The 16602-nt window shown below is 38.9% G+C and overlaps 1 protein-coding gene across 1 annotated transcript; it reads left to right on the top strand.

Moving 5' to 3' along the window:
- The first annotated feature begins 471 nt into the window (after nucleotides 1–471).
- LOC116463142 (ras-related protein Rab-32-like) lies at nucleotides 472–16078 on the top strand. Its single transcript, XM_032146105.2, has 3 exons — nucleotides 472–782; nucleotides 10594–10871; nucleotides 15578–16078. The coding sequence occupies exons 1-3, from the start codon at nucleotides 533–535 to the stop codon at nucleotides 15725–15727; spliced, it is 678 nt and encodes a 225-aa protein (XP_032001996.1). The 5' UTR covers nucleotides 472–532; the 3' UTR covers nucleotides 15728–16078.
- The last annotated feature ends 524 nt before the right edge of the window (nucleotides 16079–16602 follow it).

Here is a 16602-nt window from a genome sequence, read left to right as displayed (position 1 = left end):
TGCGGGCAGAGTAGGACAGGAGGTGGATTTCCAGGCCAGAGGCTTCCCGGCTGGGCCCGGAACCCAGGCTGACCCCCCAGGCCGACCCCGGCCCCGGAGGGGGCTCAACGACCCCGGCGCCTCCTCAGGCCCCCAGTGAACCTCCGGGGCCCATGAAGGCTCCAGGCCGGCTCCCCGGGGGCCCACCAGCGGGCGTCTGGACCTCCCTCCACGCCGCGACCGCCAGGAGGCGCCGCCCGGGAGAGGAAGTCCACTTGGGCCCGGCCGGGCTTGAAGGGCGCAGGGCGGGAGCCGCCTCGCGCAGGGTCTTCACCAGGCCGGCGCCAGGCCCTGCCCTCGTCCGGCCCCGCCCGGGCCGCGAGCACTGGCGGGTTCCGGGTCCTGTGACCGGTCAGGCGGCGTCAGCGGGCGCGGCGCAGGGCGGGCCGGCCTCGGGGGAGTTTCCGCGGCCGCCGGGGGCGCGGCGGCAGAGCGCGAGGCCGGGCAGGGGGCCAGACTCGGAGCCCAGGCGCGCCCGACAGCCGCAGCGCTCATGGCGGGCGGCGGAGCTGGGGACCCCGGCCTGGGGGCGGCCGCCGCCCAGGCGCCCGAGACCCGCGAGCACCTCTTCAAGGTGCTGGTGATCGGCGAGCTTGGCGTAGGCAAGACCAGCATTATCAAGCGCTACGTGCACCAGCTCTTCTCCCAGCACTACCGGGCCACCATCGGGGTGGACTTCGCCCTCAAGGTCCTCAACTGGGATAGCAGGACTCTGGTGCGTCTGCAGCTGTGGGACATCGCGGGTAAGCGCGGCCGCGAGTTTCCCACTCCAGAGCCCCGCCGGGCCGCCTGGCTCCTCTCTGCCTCTTTTCTTTTTCTTCTCTGCCTGAACTCGTCTGCCTGGGTACATTTAGGAGAAGAGAGAGGCCCAATCCAAGGGCGAGATGCGATGGACGTGGTCGGCTGGACTCGGTGGGGCCCGGAGGATGGGATGGGCAGTAGGAGTTGGAGCAGGTCCTGCACGCCAGAGCTCGCTCTCCTGAAGGGAGGCGAGGAGGCCAGGGGGCCTTTTCCAGAAGTTTGAACTCTGAATAATGCAAGTGTATCATACATACACCAGGACTAGTTGAGAAGGCTGCTTTGGAGCGGGCCGGCGCCTCTCAGCCTCAACTCAAGTTCAGAGGGATTGGGTGACTTACCTGAAGCTGCACTCCTAGTTAGTGACACCACCAAGACCAAAAGCCAGGTTCCTTTCCAGATCATTTTCCACCACCTGCCTTGGCTCTGAGACTGGCCTTTGTGAGGGAAACTCCATTCCTCAAATACTTTGCTCTCATCGGAAGCCCAGGACAGACACTCCGTGAAGATTTGGGAAAGCTTTCCTGAAACTTTACACTCACTCCTTCCTCTCTTGCTAAACCAACACCTAGTCCCATCCCTGGTGCCCTCGCCCCCCCCACTCCTCAATACACTGTTTCTCTGCCATTTGCTTTCATTTGTTCTGTTTGAGGGGGTACATTTCCCTCTGCTCTGATTTATGAACACTTGAACTTTGCCTGGTGTGGTGGTTGGGAGTCGGCGTTTTAAGATGATGTTAACTATTGGAAAGTTCATAGAAATGGTACCAAGCCAAGCACCAGTGGCTCACGCCTGTAATCCCAGTACTTTGGAAGGCCTAGACTGGAGGATCGCATGAGCACAGGAGTTCGAGACCAGCCTGGGCTGTTAATGAGATCCTGTCTCTTCAAAATACATACATACATATATACATACGTACATACAAAAAATTAGCCACATGTGGTCGTGTGTGCCTGTAGTCCCAGCTACTCAGGAGCCTGAGGCAGGAGGATCACTTGAGCCTAGGAGAGGTCAAGGCTTCAGTGAGCTGTGTTCTCACCACTGTACTCCAGCCTGGTCAACAGAGTGAGACCCTATCTCAGAAAAAAAAAAAAAAAAAAAAGTACGAAAATTACTCTGTTCAATCATTACAGGTGTTAAGAAGCACAGTCTGCAGTACAGCATTAGATTGGGAGCTGGTTTAGGGTTAGAGGACACCTGAGGCCGCCTTTCATTCTACAGTCCCTACACTGAAGCCCATAGAGGGTACAGCTACCTGGCTGGTAGCAGAGTGGTTGAGGGGGATCACAGGTCTACTGTCTGTCTGCCAGGTAGTGCTCTTGTCATTTATAGCTTGTTATATAAGAAAGAGTATTAAATAATTGTAACCTATAACTCATTCATTTAAGAGCACATTTCTGTCCCTCAGATAGGAGAATAAATGTATGCAACTCAGTCCCTCAGAAAAAAGGAGTAATCAGCCAGGGACTCAGCTTTTTGTTGTTGTTTTTTGTTACCAAAAACCAAAAGTTCGTTTGAAAAGTCATCTTTGAAGCCAGAGGTTTTTTCGAAACACTTCCTGCCGTTGCACAGAACCCTAATGAGCAGTATTTCTGCTTCTTGACAAAGTCATGGATTCTAAAGGTTGCCTTACCATGTGACAGTCATTCTCTAGGAATCTGCAGCATAGCTGAGGATTTTCACAAAGATGGTTTTAAAACCTTGCTTACAAGGGTGATCGACCTTGCCTTACTCTTTATGTAAATTATGGCATTTTGTTATTAAATTACGATTGGATCCTACTGCTGGTAAATTAGTATGAGTAACTAGATTTTTAAGTGTTTGTAGTTAGAAACTTGAGAAAGTAAAAGCAGGAGTAACATATAAATTTTCTTTCTGGTATCACCTCTTCTTTTTTTTATTAATCACAGACCTCGAATGACAGGAAGGGGTCATATCTAGTTTTTATCAGACTCTGATACACATCTGCCTAGATGGGATATCCTTGTACTTTTCACTAAATCCAAAGCTTGAGTTTTACCAGGAAGGAAAACAGAAGTTTAAGATCTCCAAAAGGGATTTCTGGATGTTAGATATTGTTTCAACAGGTATTGTTGTCCCATACAGCAAGTACAGACCAGCAATTTACAAAATTAGAGGTAAATTTATAGAAATTATTAGGCTTACATTATAAGTAAGATTTTCAGAGATAGAATTTTAATATAAGGAAAGTGAAGGAGAAAAATAGCTTAGTGAGAGACCAAAAAAAGAAAAAAAAAAAACTGTTTTAGAGACCAAAAGAAGCAAAACAAAACAAAAAATCTTTAGCCTAAAGTTTGGAGAACTACATTACTAACTGTTTGATTTGAATATTTGAGCTACTAGTGAATCTCAGCTCATACCATTTGAATTAAGTAATGATGATGTAATGAAAGCAAACTGAAGGCTGCTCCACAAACTTCCCCCATGGCTAAGCATACTTGCCTTATGTAGTAACAAAGTTGGATCATATTTAATTCTCAAATAATAGAAATATTCTTTGATTGCAAAATAGTAGGTAGAGCCAGCTACTTGCCATAACTAAGTTAAGGTGTGGTGTTTTTACTAGTTAGGTTTTTTTTTTTTTTTCTTTGGTTGCTTTAGTGAGAGGGCAAGGTAGTAAAGAAATTATGAGAAATCTCCATCCTTGAAAGCTTTGGCAAGTATGATAGGCTAGAATTGTCAAATGTTTTCTACACATGTAGCAAAGCAGATTCAGCTGAACTCTTCAAGTTAAGAACCATTGTGATCCTCAGATGCATGAATCTGTTCTTACGGCATTGAAGGAATCTGGCTTTAAAATACAGATGCAGTTTAGTGCAGTTTTTGTGTTAGACAATTGCGATCTCTTAACTCACACGTACTTTGGGACTGCTGCTCAAAACATAACTGAAATATAATAAAATCTGGAAGTCTTTGATAACACTTTACAGAGATCTTAATAAATGCATACTCAAGATATAGCAAGAGATGTCTCTGATCTTCCTTTTAATGCTCAGTATAGGTAAAATAGTATTTGGTTTACTATTATATACTTATTGCCTGTTAATCACCGTAGAATTTTTCAGGCAAATTGAAAGACTGGTCTAGGTTAAATCTTAAAAAACAAGTTTGTCCATTTAGGTCTAGTATACTTTAGCCTTCATGTATTGACTGAGTGATTTGCTTTTTAGGATCAACATTTTTTAATAAAAATCTGAATGAGTAACTCTCCTTTGGGCCAAAGGACAAATTGGGAACAGTCTGCTCTGAAGTTCATATAAATGATATTTACCCAAGCATAAAATGCGTGCTTAGAAGATATAAACTATATAATTTATGCCTAAACTTATTTTACATTGTTTTAATTCCCATCCAAAATAGAATGTGGATCCTGATTGCCTTGCTCCATCTTATACTTTGTCAATTAGTATACCTAGTAATCTCCCTTTGTCTTTTTTTCATACCTCCTATCATCCTTCATGAGCAAGAATCTAGAATATTACCTCTGACACTTTCCTGATTTTAAAGGTAGTTTTCAGTCAGATATACACATATTTCTAATTATAAAGAAGCCATGCTTTGAGGAATTAGTCTGTGTAATTATTTGTAGTCTCCATCTTAAACACAGATCCTGCAGTTAAGTTTCCAGTGTTTATTGGTGGCTGATTACATACCAAATCATTTACAAGGCTTTTTAAAATCTTTGTTACATGTGGGTAATCTGGCTCTTGTACTGTCTTGCCATCCTCAGCCTTATTCAAGCTCAATTGCTGTGCTGAATTATAAGCAAAGCCTACTGGCTCATTTACATCTGTAAATCTTTCACTATTCCTGAGTCCTGAGACACCTTTGAATGCCACAGTCTGGGCTATCCATTCACAATTGTCCAGGCAGGCAGCTGGTCAGCATAATAACATATTTGTATTACTGCATATGGAAATTCCCCTGATAATGGTAGTCCTGTTGCCCTTCCGTTTTGAATATGTTACCATTCTTCACTGCCTCAATTAGCCCTCATAAGCTAAAAGGTGCTCAGGTTAGCAGTAGAGATAGTGGAGCACAGATAGGAAGTTCTACAACTTTCCTTTGCTCTCAGCCATTTGCCATTCTACCTTTTGAGTTGAATGAATTGTAGGTTTTAGTGGTCCTGTAATCTAAACACAGAGAGGTATAGTAACTTGTATGGAGACAGGTTTCATGACTCAGATATGAAAGCAATACGCTTTTAAAAGGATAGCAGAATTTTGGTTTATTGATGTCAAAACAGCAGCACAAATACTTTTCGAAATTTTCAAATGTTCTGGTTATCATGAAATTAGTCATGTATATGTTGTCTTGACCTTCCAATTTTCTTAAGCTTTTGATATGAAAATTTCAGTGAGTCTCATTCTGTTATAAATGTACCCAGGATTTTGTTTTTAGTCAGATATGATGGGGACATCAGATCAGGAGATGGATTGCCATTTGAAAGATAGTTTATTACAGTTCCCAAGAGTGGGGGCACATTATGCCACACCACACAAGATCACAGGGAAAAGCAGCAGGGTTGGTCATGAGAAAGAAGGAGCAAGGAAAATGCGTGGGCTGGAGCTTTTACTGTGGCTTTTGCAGGAAGGAACCAGTGAGGTAGGGTAGGTAAGCTGAGCAAGTTGAGGATTGGCTAGTTGGAATAATTTTGGTGTAGTCTGGGTGATAGGAGTGGTCTCTAGTTGTCAAGTATCGGGCCCTGGGGTGATTTGGGACGGGATAGTGTCCCAGACTGCAGGAGCCTGGTGCAAGGAGACAGGTGGGAGGTATGGATTTAGGATTGATGGGCTGACTGATACGGTGTACATATCAAAGTTGTGCTCTAAGATAGCTCCTTTGCTCTCTCTAGAAATTAGCTAACCGCTAACCATGGGAGGGTCAGTCCCACCCCAGGCCCACAGTGCCCCAAGTTGTCAAAACATCATAAAATACAGAAAAACAAAGCACAATTAATACATATTCCTAGGCACTTACTAAAGATTGAGAGATTAAAGTACTCTTCCAAAGAAGGAAAATTTGAAGGTCTCAGATTTATAGCCTAGGAATAGCATTTCCTTAAAATAATGAGGATTTCACACTAAATCAACACTTAAGTAATAGAGAGTGGGCTACGTCCGCAAGTTTAAGTTATCTTAAGTTTGTAGAGATCTTCTCTTGGATGGTGAAAGAAGTGCATAGATATAAATTTGGGGAGACTTCTGGAGGGTGAGAAAAAAGAACAAGATAAAGTTGCTTTAGAATTCTGTTATTCAATTATATTTTCAAAAGTTTTTTTGTGCTTTTTAATAGTTGAGTAGGCTGCAAATATCTAGTCTTTTCACTGTTCTTTTACTGATCTTGAGAAAGACAGACCCAGATGAAAATAAATGGATGGCAAGAGTTTAGTTTAAGGCTCTAACAGTCTTTCTAATTAACAGATGCCCATGTATTCTCCTCTTCCCCATTATTTTCGCTCACTTCTATCCAGATATTTTTCTTAAGCATCATCTGTAGTGGTTTTTCTATTTTTTTCATTCAGTTTTGTTACTCTTTTACTTTACAGATTTATTTAATCTCAGTTTCAAAAGGTGGTAGATGAGCAAAAATGATACTTTGTACGTGATTTAAGTTAGTTTTACAACTGGAGGAACTTAGCATATCTATGTGTTGTAAATCTTTGAAGCAACATAGTTAAATATAGGTTACACCTACTTAGGTTTTTGGAGAGCAACCCTTAATTTTATGTTACAATTATTATTTTAAATTCATCTTATCTTTTCCCACTCCCTAATTAAACTTCATGTGTTTTGGAAATTTTTGTTTTTTAACTTGCTTTACCATCTCTGAAGCACTAATGAATTAGTTAAGAATTTCTTAAAAAGAGATTACAAATTCATTAAAATAGAAAGTATATTTTACTATTATTTTAGAAAATAAACTATTTCCCTAAATACATGGTCTTGGCCTTTTGATGCTAGGTTATTTACATTTTATTCCCATTGCTGTCTGGATTCAGTGATTGTAGAATATATAGAAAATCGGTATAACATTCAAGTTATAATACGGGAACCTGAAATATCAATGTTAGAGCCAAGAGGACTTAGTGATCCCTAAAGATCCCTGAGACCAGTTGGCATAGTTAAGCCAAAAAAGTTTCTTGCCTGAGGTTGCTTGAATTTGGGTGCTTGGCATTCTGAATCTCTGGTATAGTTGGACTTTTATCAAGTTTGTTTTTCTCTGCAAACCATTTTTACCATTACAAGGTATAGCACATAACGAGCTAATAGTTTAAAGCTTTCACATGTTTAATGTGCCATTTTTAAAAAGCATACTCAGGCTTTCATCATGCAATAAACTTGTGGAGCACTTAATAATAGCTGACGTTTATGCAGGGCTTACCTGGCATTTTACACTGTTTTGAACTTGAAGTATAACTTAACATGCATAGACCCTAAGTGGATACATTTATGAATTTTTATATACCATCTCCACTTCAAGATATAGAATATTCTTAGCCTCCTAAAACAGAAGTCAGCTACATTTTCTATAAAGGGCCTGACAAGTGTTTTAGGTTTTGTAGGCCATTTCATCTATGTGGCTACTACTCAACTCTGCCATTGTAGGTCAAAAACAGACATAGACAATATGTAAACAAATAAGGGTGACTGAATTCCAGTAAAACTTTTTTTAGCTGGATTATGCATTGGCTGTAGTTCATCAAACTGCCCTGGAAGTCTTAGGCAGGGACTAAGTTTAACCCTCTCAGTGACCCTCGAATGTAGGTATTATTTTGTATACTTTTATGGAGGTATAATTGACATACAATAAGCAGTACAATTTGAAGTTTTTACATCATTATAGTCAATATTTCAAATATTTTCATCATCGCAAAAGTGTTTTTCTCTTGCCCCTTTGGAATATATATACCCTGCCTTTCCCAAGGCAACCATTTATCTGCTTTCTTTTACCGTATTGGCATAGTTTGCACTTTTTTCAATTTGATGTGAATGAATTCATGTAACATTACCCACCTGCACTCTGACCTGGCTTCTTTTATAAAGCATAATGATTTTTGAAATACATCCATGTTGTTGCTTGTATCCATGGTTTTGTTCCTTTCCTTTCTATTGTTGAGCTGTATTTCGTTGTATAACTAGACAATAGTTTATCCATTAATCTGTCGATTGACATTTTATTTGGCATCTGTGAACATAATGAACGTGACTTTGAGAGTTCCAGTTGTCCACATCCTGGTCAACACTTGGTGTATTCGGACTTCTTAATTTTTAGCCATTCTTGTGGGTGTGAAGTGTCATGTTGTGATTTATATTTACATTTCTCCAGTGAGTCATGATGTTGAACATCTTTTCCTGTGCTTATTTTTTCATCACATACATCTTTTGGTAAACTGTCTGTTCCAATCTTTTGCTTACATTATTAATTTTTTTATCTTCTTCTTTGTGGTCTTGAGATTTTTATATATTCTGGGTACAAGCCCTTTGTCAGATAAACAGTTTGCATTTTTTCTCCTAGCCATTGCCTTTTGTTTTCACTTACTTAACCATGTAATTGATACTTTTAATTTGCCCTATAGTGTGGTTGTTTAAAAAGTACACTCTGATGTCAGGACTGCCACCGAATTTTGAATCCTAATCTTGGGAACTAAAGAAAATGAATTAATATTTTTAAGCCACAGGATCTTCTAAATTACTTGTCATAAACATTTCTGATTTTCTTGTGCTTACCAGAAAGGTTATATGAGTAAATATTTAAATAAGACTCACTAATAAAAGGAAATACTTGAAATTTACAGATGATTCACAAAATAAAAAAAAAGCAACAGTCACTAAAGTTTAACAGCTCTTTGTTAACTTCTAGGTTTCTGACTGTTCTTTTACTCATTTGGCACCCCACTCTCTTTTCTAAATTAAAGATATAGTCCAAAGGAATACTTTATTACCTTTTGTTTATCTGACAAAGGGCTTGTACCCAGAATATATAAAAATCTCAAGACTCCCAAAGAAGAAGATAAAAAAATTAATAATGTAAGCAAAAGATTGGAACAGACAGTTTACCAAAAAATGTATGTGATGAAAAAATAAGCACAGGAAAAGATGTTCAACATCATGACTCACTGGAGAAATGTAAATATAAATGTAATTATCTTGAAATCTTACTTTTTCAATTTCCTAATTTAAGACTATCATATCTTGTTGCTTAGTCTTTTCATATTCAATAATTAAAACATATAAAAATGGAAGTGGTTGGTAATGTGTGCACTGCATTTGAAATTGGAGTCTGAATCATTTCAATGCATATAGTCTTTCTGCAGAATAGCGATTTTGAACAGTTGGCATATCATCTAAGTTTTTATAAATGTCAGCATTATGAGCCAATGAACTATATAATGGTCAGATTTACATTACAGTAAAATATGAACATAATAGTAGGGTTTCATATGTGACCATTTGTTACAGTAAAATTTAGACCTTTGGACTATTACAGTACAGCTTCAGTTAAACCATATAAGGAGTCATCACAAAACAAACCTTAAATTATCCATTCACATTTGACCATTGTTTTATTCTTCTTCCATTATTCCCTAAAACAATATATAAAATTATATTGCATTGTAGAGTTTGGAGAAGGAAGAATTTTATATTTTGGGGTATCTTTGCATCTGTGCAGAGAAAATGTATCAATAAAATGTAGATAAAGCCTGTTGCTCATGTGTTTCAAGAGAAAAGTGTCTTTATCATAGAACAGAGTGATACATCTTAGATGTGCATTGATTGCCAATCATTTTTCCTTCACACTGTAGTCAGTAACTAAGTCAAGGCAACTGCAAGATAGTTCAGAAAGGGTAGCATCCCACTTCTGTAGGTGTGTGGAAGTCGGAAGACCTGGATTCGAGTCCTGTCTTCTTTAGTCAGTGCCACTATAATCCTGGCCAAGCATCCATTTTCCTGTTGTTACATCTGTCAGATGAAAAGAAGGGTCTTTCCTATGCCAAAGATTAGTACAATAGCAGATAGTAAGAGAATGCTTTGCAAAGTCCTATATAATGTACAAAGAAGATTTTTCCAAAAGTGTTTGACATAAGTTAAATTATTTGAAAAGTACAATGATATCTGAAGAACCCTGGAATTGATTCTTCTTGTAACAACACAACCAATTGTGCTTTTTGTTCTGAAATAGATTTTCATGTGTCTACTACTTAGGGGGTGAAATCTTGCATATTGAGTCCGAAGTGGGTATGGGCTAGAGATAAGAAGGAGAGATGAGTTGAGAACATGAACTACTTTATCTCATGTCCAGCCCTAATCTATTTGACTAGCATGTTACCCACTGCACTTATCTCCTTCCTGCAGGCTTCATTTCTTCTATTCTTGTCTCTTCTTCCTCTACTTCCAGCTTTGTGTTTTCCTTTAGTGCCTCTCTTAGACTAAGGGGAGAGGAATTGGAATAAATGACAGACTTTGTAGCTTTAAATATTGTCATATTGGTTTTTATGGAGAATATGTTGTACAGAACATAAAACGAATTCATTATGTACTTAAACCAAATTATCAGACACATCTGCCCTATGGGTCATGGTCTGTATGGATAGCCTTGATCACACCAGGTTATGTTGCTGTGGAATGGAAGATATTTGTTCATAGTATTGCTCTTGGGGTAAAAGGGGTTATACCTAAATTTAGACTCTGTCTGAATTACAAGTTTTTAATTTTTTCTTATATTTATGTCTAGGGCAGGAGCGATTTGGCAACATGACCCGAGTATACTACAAGGAAGCTGTTGGTGCTTTTGTAGTCTTTGATATATCAAGAAGTTCCACATTTGAGGCAGTCTTAAAATGGAAAAGTGATCTGGATAGCAAAGTTCATCTTCCAAATGGCAGCCCTATCCCTGCTGTCCTCTTGGCTAACAAATGTGACCAGAACAAGGACAGTAGCCAGAGTCCTTCCCAGATGGACCAATTCTGCAAAGAACATGGCTTTGCCGGATGGTTTGAAACCTCTGCAAAGGTGAGATCTGCTTTGCTTATGCATCTTTTGCTTTCTGGCTCATAAATCTGAGCTGTAACTGTAAAGTATTTAGATGTATTTATGTGAGTGGTGTTTGAAAGTCTGGAAAATGAGAAATGTAGCATGGATGTGTTATAGCTTCTTTCAGTCCACAACAGGACTGCTTTCCAAATTGGCTAATGGCTAATAGAAGGGCAGATTTTCCATCAAAACAAAAAGAGTTATTTAGAGCAAAAAGCAAATGACATTTTCTGTGAGTTGGAGTTTTTAACTTCTCATGCAACTAGAGTAGATGGGGGTATTGTCAAGCACAAGAATTTTTGGTTTTTACAAAAGGCTGAGTGAATAGGAAGATGCCTCTGGTGAAGATGTGTGTCACATGCAGGACCATGTGAAAAGATCAGAGAGGAGAGATTTATTCAGATGATGTTTGAAGAGTTTTAGGTTAACTGTGTACGAAAGATTTGAAACAGCCGGAAAGTATCAACATTTGTGGTATGCTTCATAAACAGTAGAGTGAGAATTTTTTCTTTTGTCTATTATGGAAAGCTGAATAAAATATTTTCTGAAGGAAAAAATAAAACACTAAGTTGGCTTTCAAAAATCTTAACAGTCTAGTGACCAGGCACGGTGGCTCGTGCCTGTAATCCTAGCACTCTGGGAGGCCGAGGCAGGTGGATCGGGCAGATCGCTTGAACTGGGAGTTTGAGACCAGCCTGGGCAACGTGGTGAAACCCCGTCTCTACCAAAAATACACAAAGTAGCTGAGCATGGTGGTGCATGCCTGTGGTCCTAGCTTCTCGGGAGGCTGAGGCGGGAGGATCAATTGTGTCTGGGAGGCAGAGGTTGCAGTGAGCTGAGATCACGCCACTGCACTCCAGCCTGGGTGACAAAGTGAGACCCCATCTTAAAAAAAAAAAAAAAAATCTTAACAGTCTAGATATAGAAAAATGTGAAAATTATACATATATAAAATGTTTGGGGGGAGTTACGTGCATTGGAAGTTTCACTGAAGGGGGTTAGTGACAATCAGATTTATGTAAGAATGATGAAATGTTTGAAAAATTCTGTGATGACAGATAAACATTATACCATAAATTTGTTGAAATCTTAACACAGTTCTAGCTTTTAGTTTATGTTCTGTGGATTTTGTGTGTGTGTTTATGTGTGTTTTTATGTATGTATGTATGTATGTATCATTGTTCCTCCAAATCACCCACCTCATTCTGGATATTTACTATCAGATTGGGTTTAGCTCTACTAGAAACTTACCCTTAGAGTGAAAAACTACTTGATGCCAATGATGATCTGCAGGATCAAAGCAAAGCAATGAGAGACTGCACAAAAGGAGATTGCTCCAAAAATATTGCACAGTGATGGAGTCACTGGGAAAAAAAAGACTGTCTACTGCAGGCGGAAATGTACACTCCTAAGCTGGAAGCTAATTGTTTGAATAAATATAGCATCTTAAAATTTCCTTTCATAAATAAAACATAGTGATAGAAGAAAGATGAAGCCCAGGAGTGCTATGTGAGCACTTAACCTGACATGAAGGAGAAAATCACAGAAAGAAAGCCTTCTTATAGAGAAGTCACCTCATTCTCCCAAGAAGCTAGGACCACAGGCATGTGCCACCATGCCCAGCTACTTTTTGTATTTTTAGTAGAGACAGAGTTTTGCCATGTTGCGCAGGCTGGACTCAAACTCCTGAGCTGGAGCGATCCGCCCGCCTCAGCCTTCCAAAGCACTAGGATTACAGGTGTGTTCTTCTGGACACTCATGCCTTCTGCTCTGTATGCCTATTCGGTGATTTGCTCTACTTACCAGCTTCGCTGTAAAAAGACAAAAAAAAAAAAAGGCAGTAAATATAACTGCTTATGCGAGTGTGCATTTTGGTGGAGGAGTTTTATAAATGATAGACAAAATTCCCCTTTAGGCTCTATTTAATCTTTCAGATAATAAATCCAGATTTGCCCCCAGATGTAAGACGTCATGTGACTAGTAGCTTGTGACTGTGTAAGTCATCGGTTTCATTTTATGTATGGATAGGATTACACGCAGAGGTGAAAGGTGAAACACTGGTTAAGAGTAAAAGTTTCAAGTTTGCTCCGTGCTTCCCTACAAATATAATAGAAGCAGCTTCTGTAGAATTTCCTTAGCAGTAAACCAGGCGTGTTCCAAGAGAATAACAGTAATAAAAAAATTTAGGTTAAAAATCTTAGAGTTAAGGCTTAAAGTACTGCCTAAATGTCACTAATAGGTACACTTCTGAGCTGGCCAGCAGCTAACTTCAGATCTGACTTTTGCTTGAATTGCAGTCATCTGACTTTCACTAGAAACATAGGCAAAAGATAACTTTTGCAAATAAATTTCATCATTTCACCTTTATGGCAAATAATGGATTTCTAATATGAAACTTTAATAATATTAACATATGGAATTACATTAACATGTGACTAATTACACTAACATTGGAATTTTAACCAACTGTCTCCAAATACAGTTAGAGAATTTTATAATTATTTGATATAATGGGGATAGCTGGGACTGAATGTCACTTGGACATTCAAAAGATCAATACTTGAATTAAAGTTAACACTTACCTTGGGAGTGGAGGTAAAAAATAAATAAAAAGCTTGTTTCAGTGCTATGAAAGATGCCTGTAAATAGCACAGCTGTTTTAGGTTTCTTGTTGTCTGAGAAAGGCTTTACAAATAAGGAAAAAGGCTATAATGAACCTTGTAGCATTGGATTGGATTAGAGATTAATATGAGCTTCGGGTTTCATATGTGTATGTGTAAGAGTATATGCATATATATATGTGAGTGTGTATAGATATATGTATGTACACACACATATGTGTAAACAGATAAAGAAGTTGATACAGATGCATGTGTGTATACATACATTTATTTACTAGCCATACCTGCTGAGAGGGCTTAAAAGGAATGACACCACAGAACCAATTAAACTTACCTCGTGCTCAAAATTCAGTTTTTAAATATCATTCTTCAGTAAAAAGAATGGGAATCCCTGGAGAAATGCCTGATTTTAGGACGGGTGGGACAAGTCAAGTAAAGATGTGCCTGAGATATTTTGTTGTGCAAGAAACTAACGAAATGCTCACAAAATGATGGGGACATGTGACAAAGATACAGGATACTGCCATACAAGCTCCAAACATGTGAGACAATTTGAGCAACAAACTAAATAATTACTATAATGGGTTCAACTTACAGAGTAAACTAATAATCCATGATAGAAATGAACAAATGAATAAATAAATGGGGGAGAAGGGAAACTCTTTTTTTATTTTTATTTTTTTTATTATACTTTTAAGTTTTAGGGTACATGTGCACAACGTGCAGGTTAGTTACATATGTATACATGTGTGGAACCTCTTTCTAACAGTAGAATTCCAGCTAATAAATGTAGAAGGAATGGCAGAAATAAAAAAGTCACCATTAAACACCACAGTGATGATTGTTGTAGGGAGAAATTAATTGATGCTAACATTAGTGGGGAAAAGTGTGGTGTGAAACAGGATATTTACATATTTGCACTAAGTACAAAGGGAAAAATAATAACTTTTCTGTGGAGAAACCTGGCAAAAACAACTTTAAGCAGTATGCTTCCTGATAAACTGTGCAGGGTACATCACTTGTGTTTTATTTCTGCCAAAAATACATAAGTTGAATTTAATGATAAGGAAACATTGAACATCACAGATGGAGGTATATTCACCGGCCAGTGCTCACTGAGAGTGTCAAGGTCATGAAAAGCAAGGAGACTGAGGAACTGTTCCAGAGTAAAAGTGACCAGGGCAACAACAGTGAAATACAGCTTATGATCCTGGATCTGAAATAGGGCATTGAGATAATTGATGCAATTTGAGTAAGCTTGTTAGACTAACACTGATACAACACTACTATGTAATTTCCTGATTTTGATAGTTGTATTCTGGTTATCTAAGATGTTAACATTTGAGAAATATGTGTGAATGGTAGGAATGTTTACTTTCTTGGCAATGTTTTTGTAAATCTGAAATTATTTAAAAATGAACAGTTAAATATTTTTAAAAATAAGCACAGTTTTTGCAATGTGTTACCTGCCGTGTATTTAATGATAACTTATAATTCAGCCACACAAATGCTGTGACAGCTAATAATTCCTTGGGGTGTCATTAATGGACATTGCACTGACAGCATTGTTTCAGGCTAATTTATGCATGACAACTAAAAGGAATAATTTGTACTTAGAGATGGAGAAATAACATGATACCTTTATCATATTTTAATGTGGTTTGAGCCCTTTCAATTTTTTTCACAGTGTATCCTGACTGCTTGAATTAGATATTCAAGGGCAGGAATTTTTTTATTTGGAATGGCTTTATTATATGAATTGCAGCCCAGAGCAAAGATTCATTTTTCAACCATCAAGATAGCTCATTGAACCTCAGTGGCAAAGGTTTAAGATAGGAACATCAGAAAAGGTGTCCTTCATAAAAATAAGGGAGTTCTTTCCATCACCACATTATCCTTTAACATTCAACTCTAAGTGGGCACACACTTTAGTATTAGAGGAAAGTAGCTGTGCCCTTGCAATGCCACCTGTAACAAATTTTCCTGGTCGCATTCATACTCTTAATGCCTTATTCTAAGAATTAATCCTAAAAATTAATCCTGTTCTTCATTTCTGCATTACAGGATAACATAAACATAGAGGAAGCTGCCCGGTTCCTAGTGGAGAAGATTCTTGCAAACCACCAAAGCTTTCCTAATGAAGAAAACGATGTGGACAAAATTAAGCTAGATCAAGAGAACTTGAGAGCAGAGAGCAAATCCCAGTGTTGCTGATACGGCTTCTGCTTCTCTTGTGTGTGCCTCAGCTCTGAAGAAGTTCCTGAGAATGGGTTATGGATGTCATGTTAGCTGTGAGTCTTCCCACAGGTGGCACTTCAAAAGGCAGCACCACTGGGCGCCTGCACTTATTTGAAAATGGAACTTTGGGAGAAGTATCCCTGCTAGTGGCTCTGTAACTTAACAGATGACAATTAGGCTTTTGTCATTGTTGCCATCATATGGAAGATAATGTTTACATCCTTTTAAACATCTTTTTATATGACAGTTCCTCAGGATTTGGTAAGCCTTCCAAGCTGTAGCTTTCAGTGTAAGTGCTGGGGTGGTAATAAAATGTTCCCTCCAGTCTTATGGTCGTTTTGAGTCTATATTTTTGCCATCTTATTGCATCCTCACTTTTTAGGGGGGTTTTTAGATTCTAATAGCCACAAAGGCTTGAGATTTCTCTTCAGCAATTTTCTATTCAAAACTTTGGAAAGGCCAGGTGTGGTGGCTCATGCCTGTAATCCCAGCACTTTTAAGAAGGTGAGGCAGGAAGATCACTTGAGCCCAGAAGTTTGAGGTCACAGTGAGCTATGATTGCACCATGGCACTCCAGCCTGAGCAACAGAGTGAGAACCTCTTTCTTAAAACAAAGCAAAACAAACAACAAATCTTTTGAAACTTCGTGTAAAATTATTTTCCTTACATATAACTTAACCATTCATAGCTGGTGTGGCATGTGGTCACTCTTCTTAAATACATTAAAATGACCTTCTTAATGACTGAAAAAGTACTCACAGCACATCTGTATTATGGATGTTTCCTTCTGGATATGGTTACTACCCCTTGGAAACTATATAAATGAGCATTTCTTCTTCCCTCTCCCTAGT

The sequence above is a fragment of the Hylobates moloch genome, unplaced genomic scaffold, assembly GCF_009828535.3.
Source record: "Hylobates moloch isolate HMO894 unplaced genomic scaffold, HMol_V3 SCAFFOLD_26, whole genome shotgun sequence".
NCBI lineage: Eukaryota > Metazoa > Chordata > Mammalia > Primates > Hylobatidae > Hylobates > Hylobates moloch.
The sequence above is the reverse complement of the archived record's forward strand: the minus strand, read 5'-3'. Positions and strand labels throughout refer to the sequence as shown.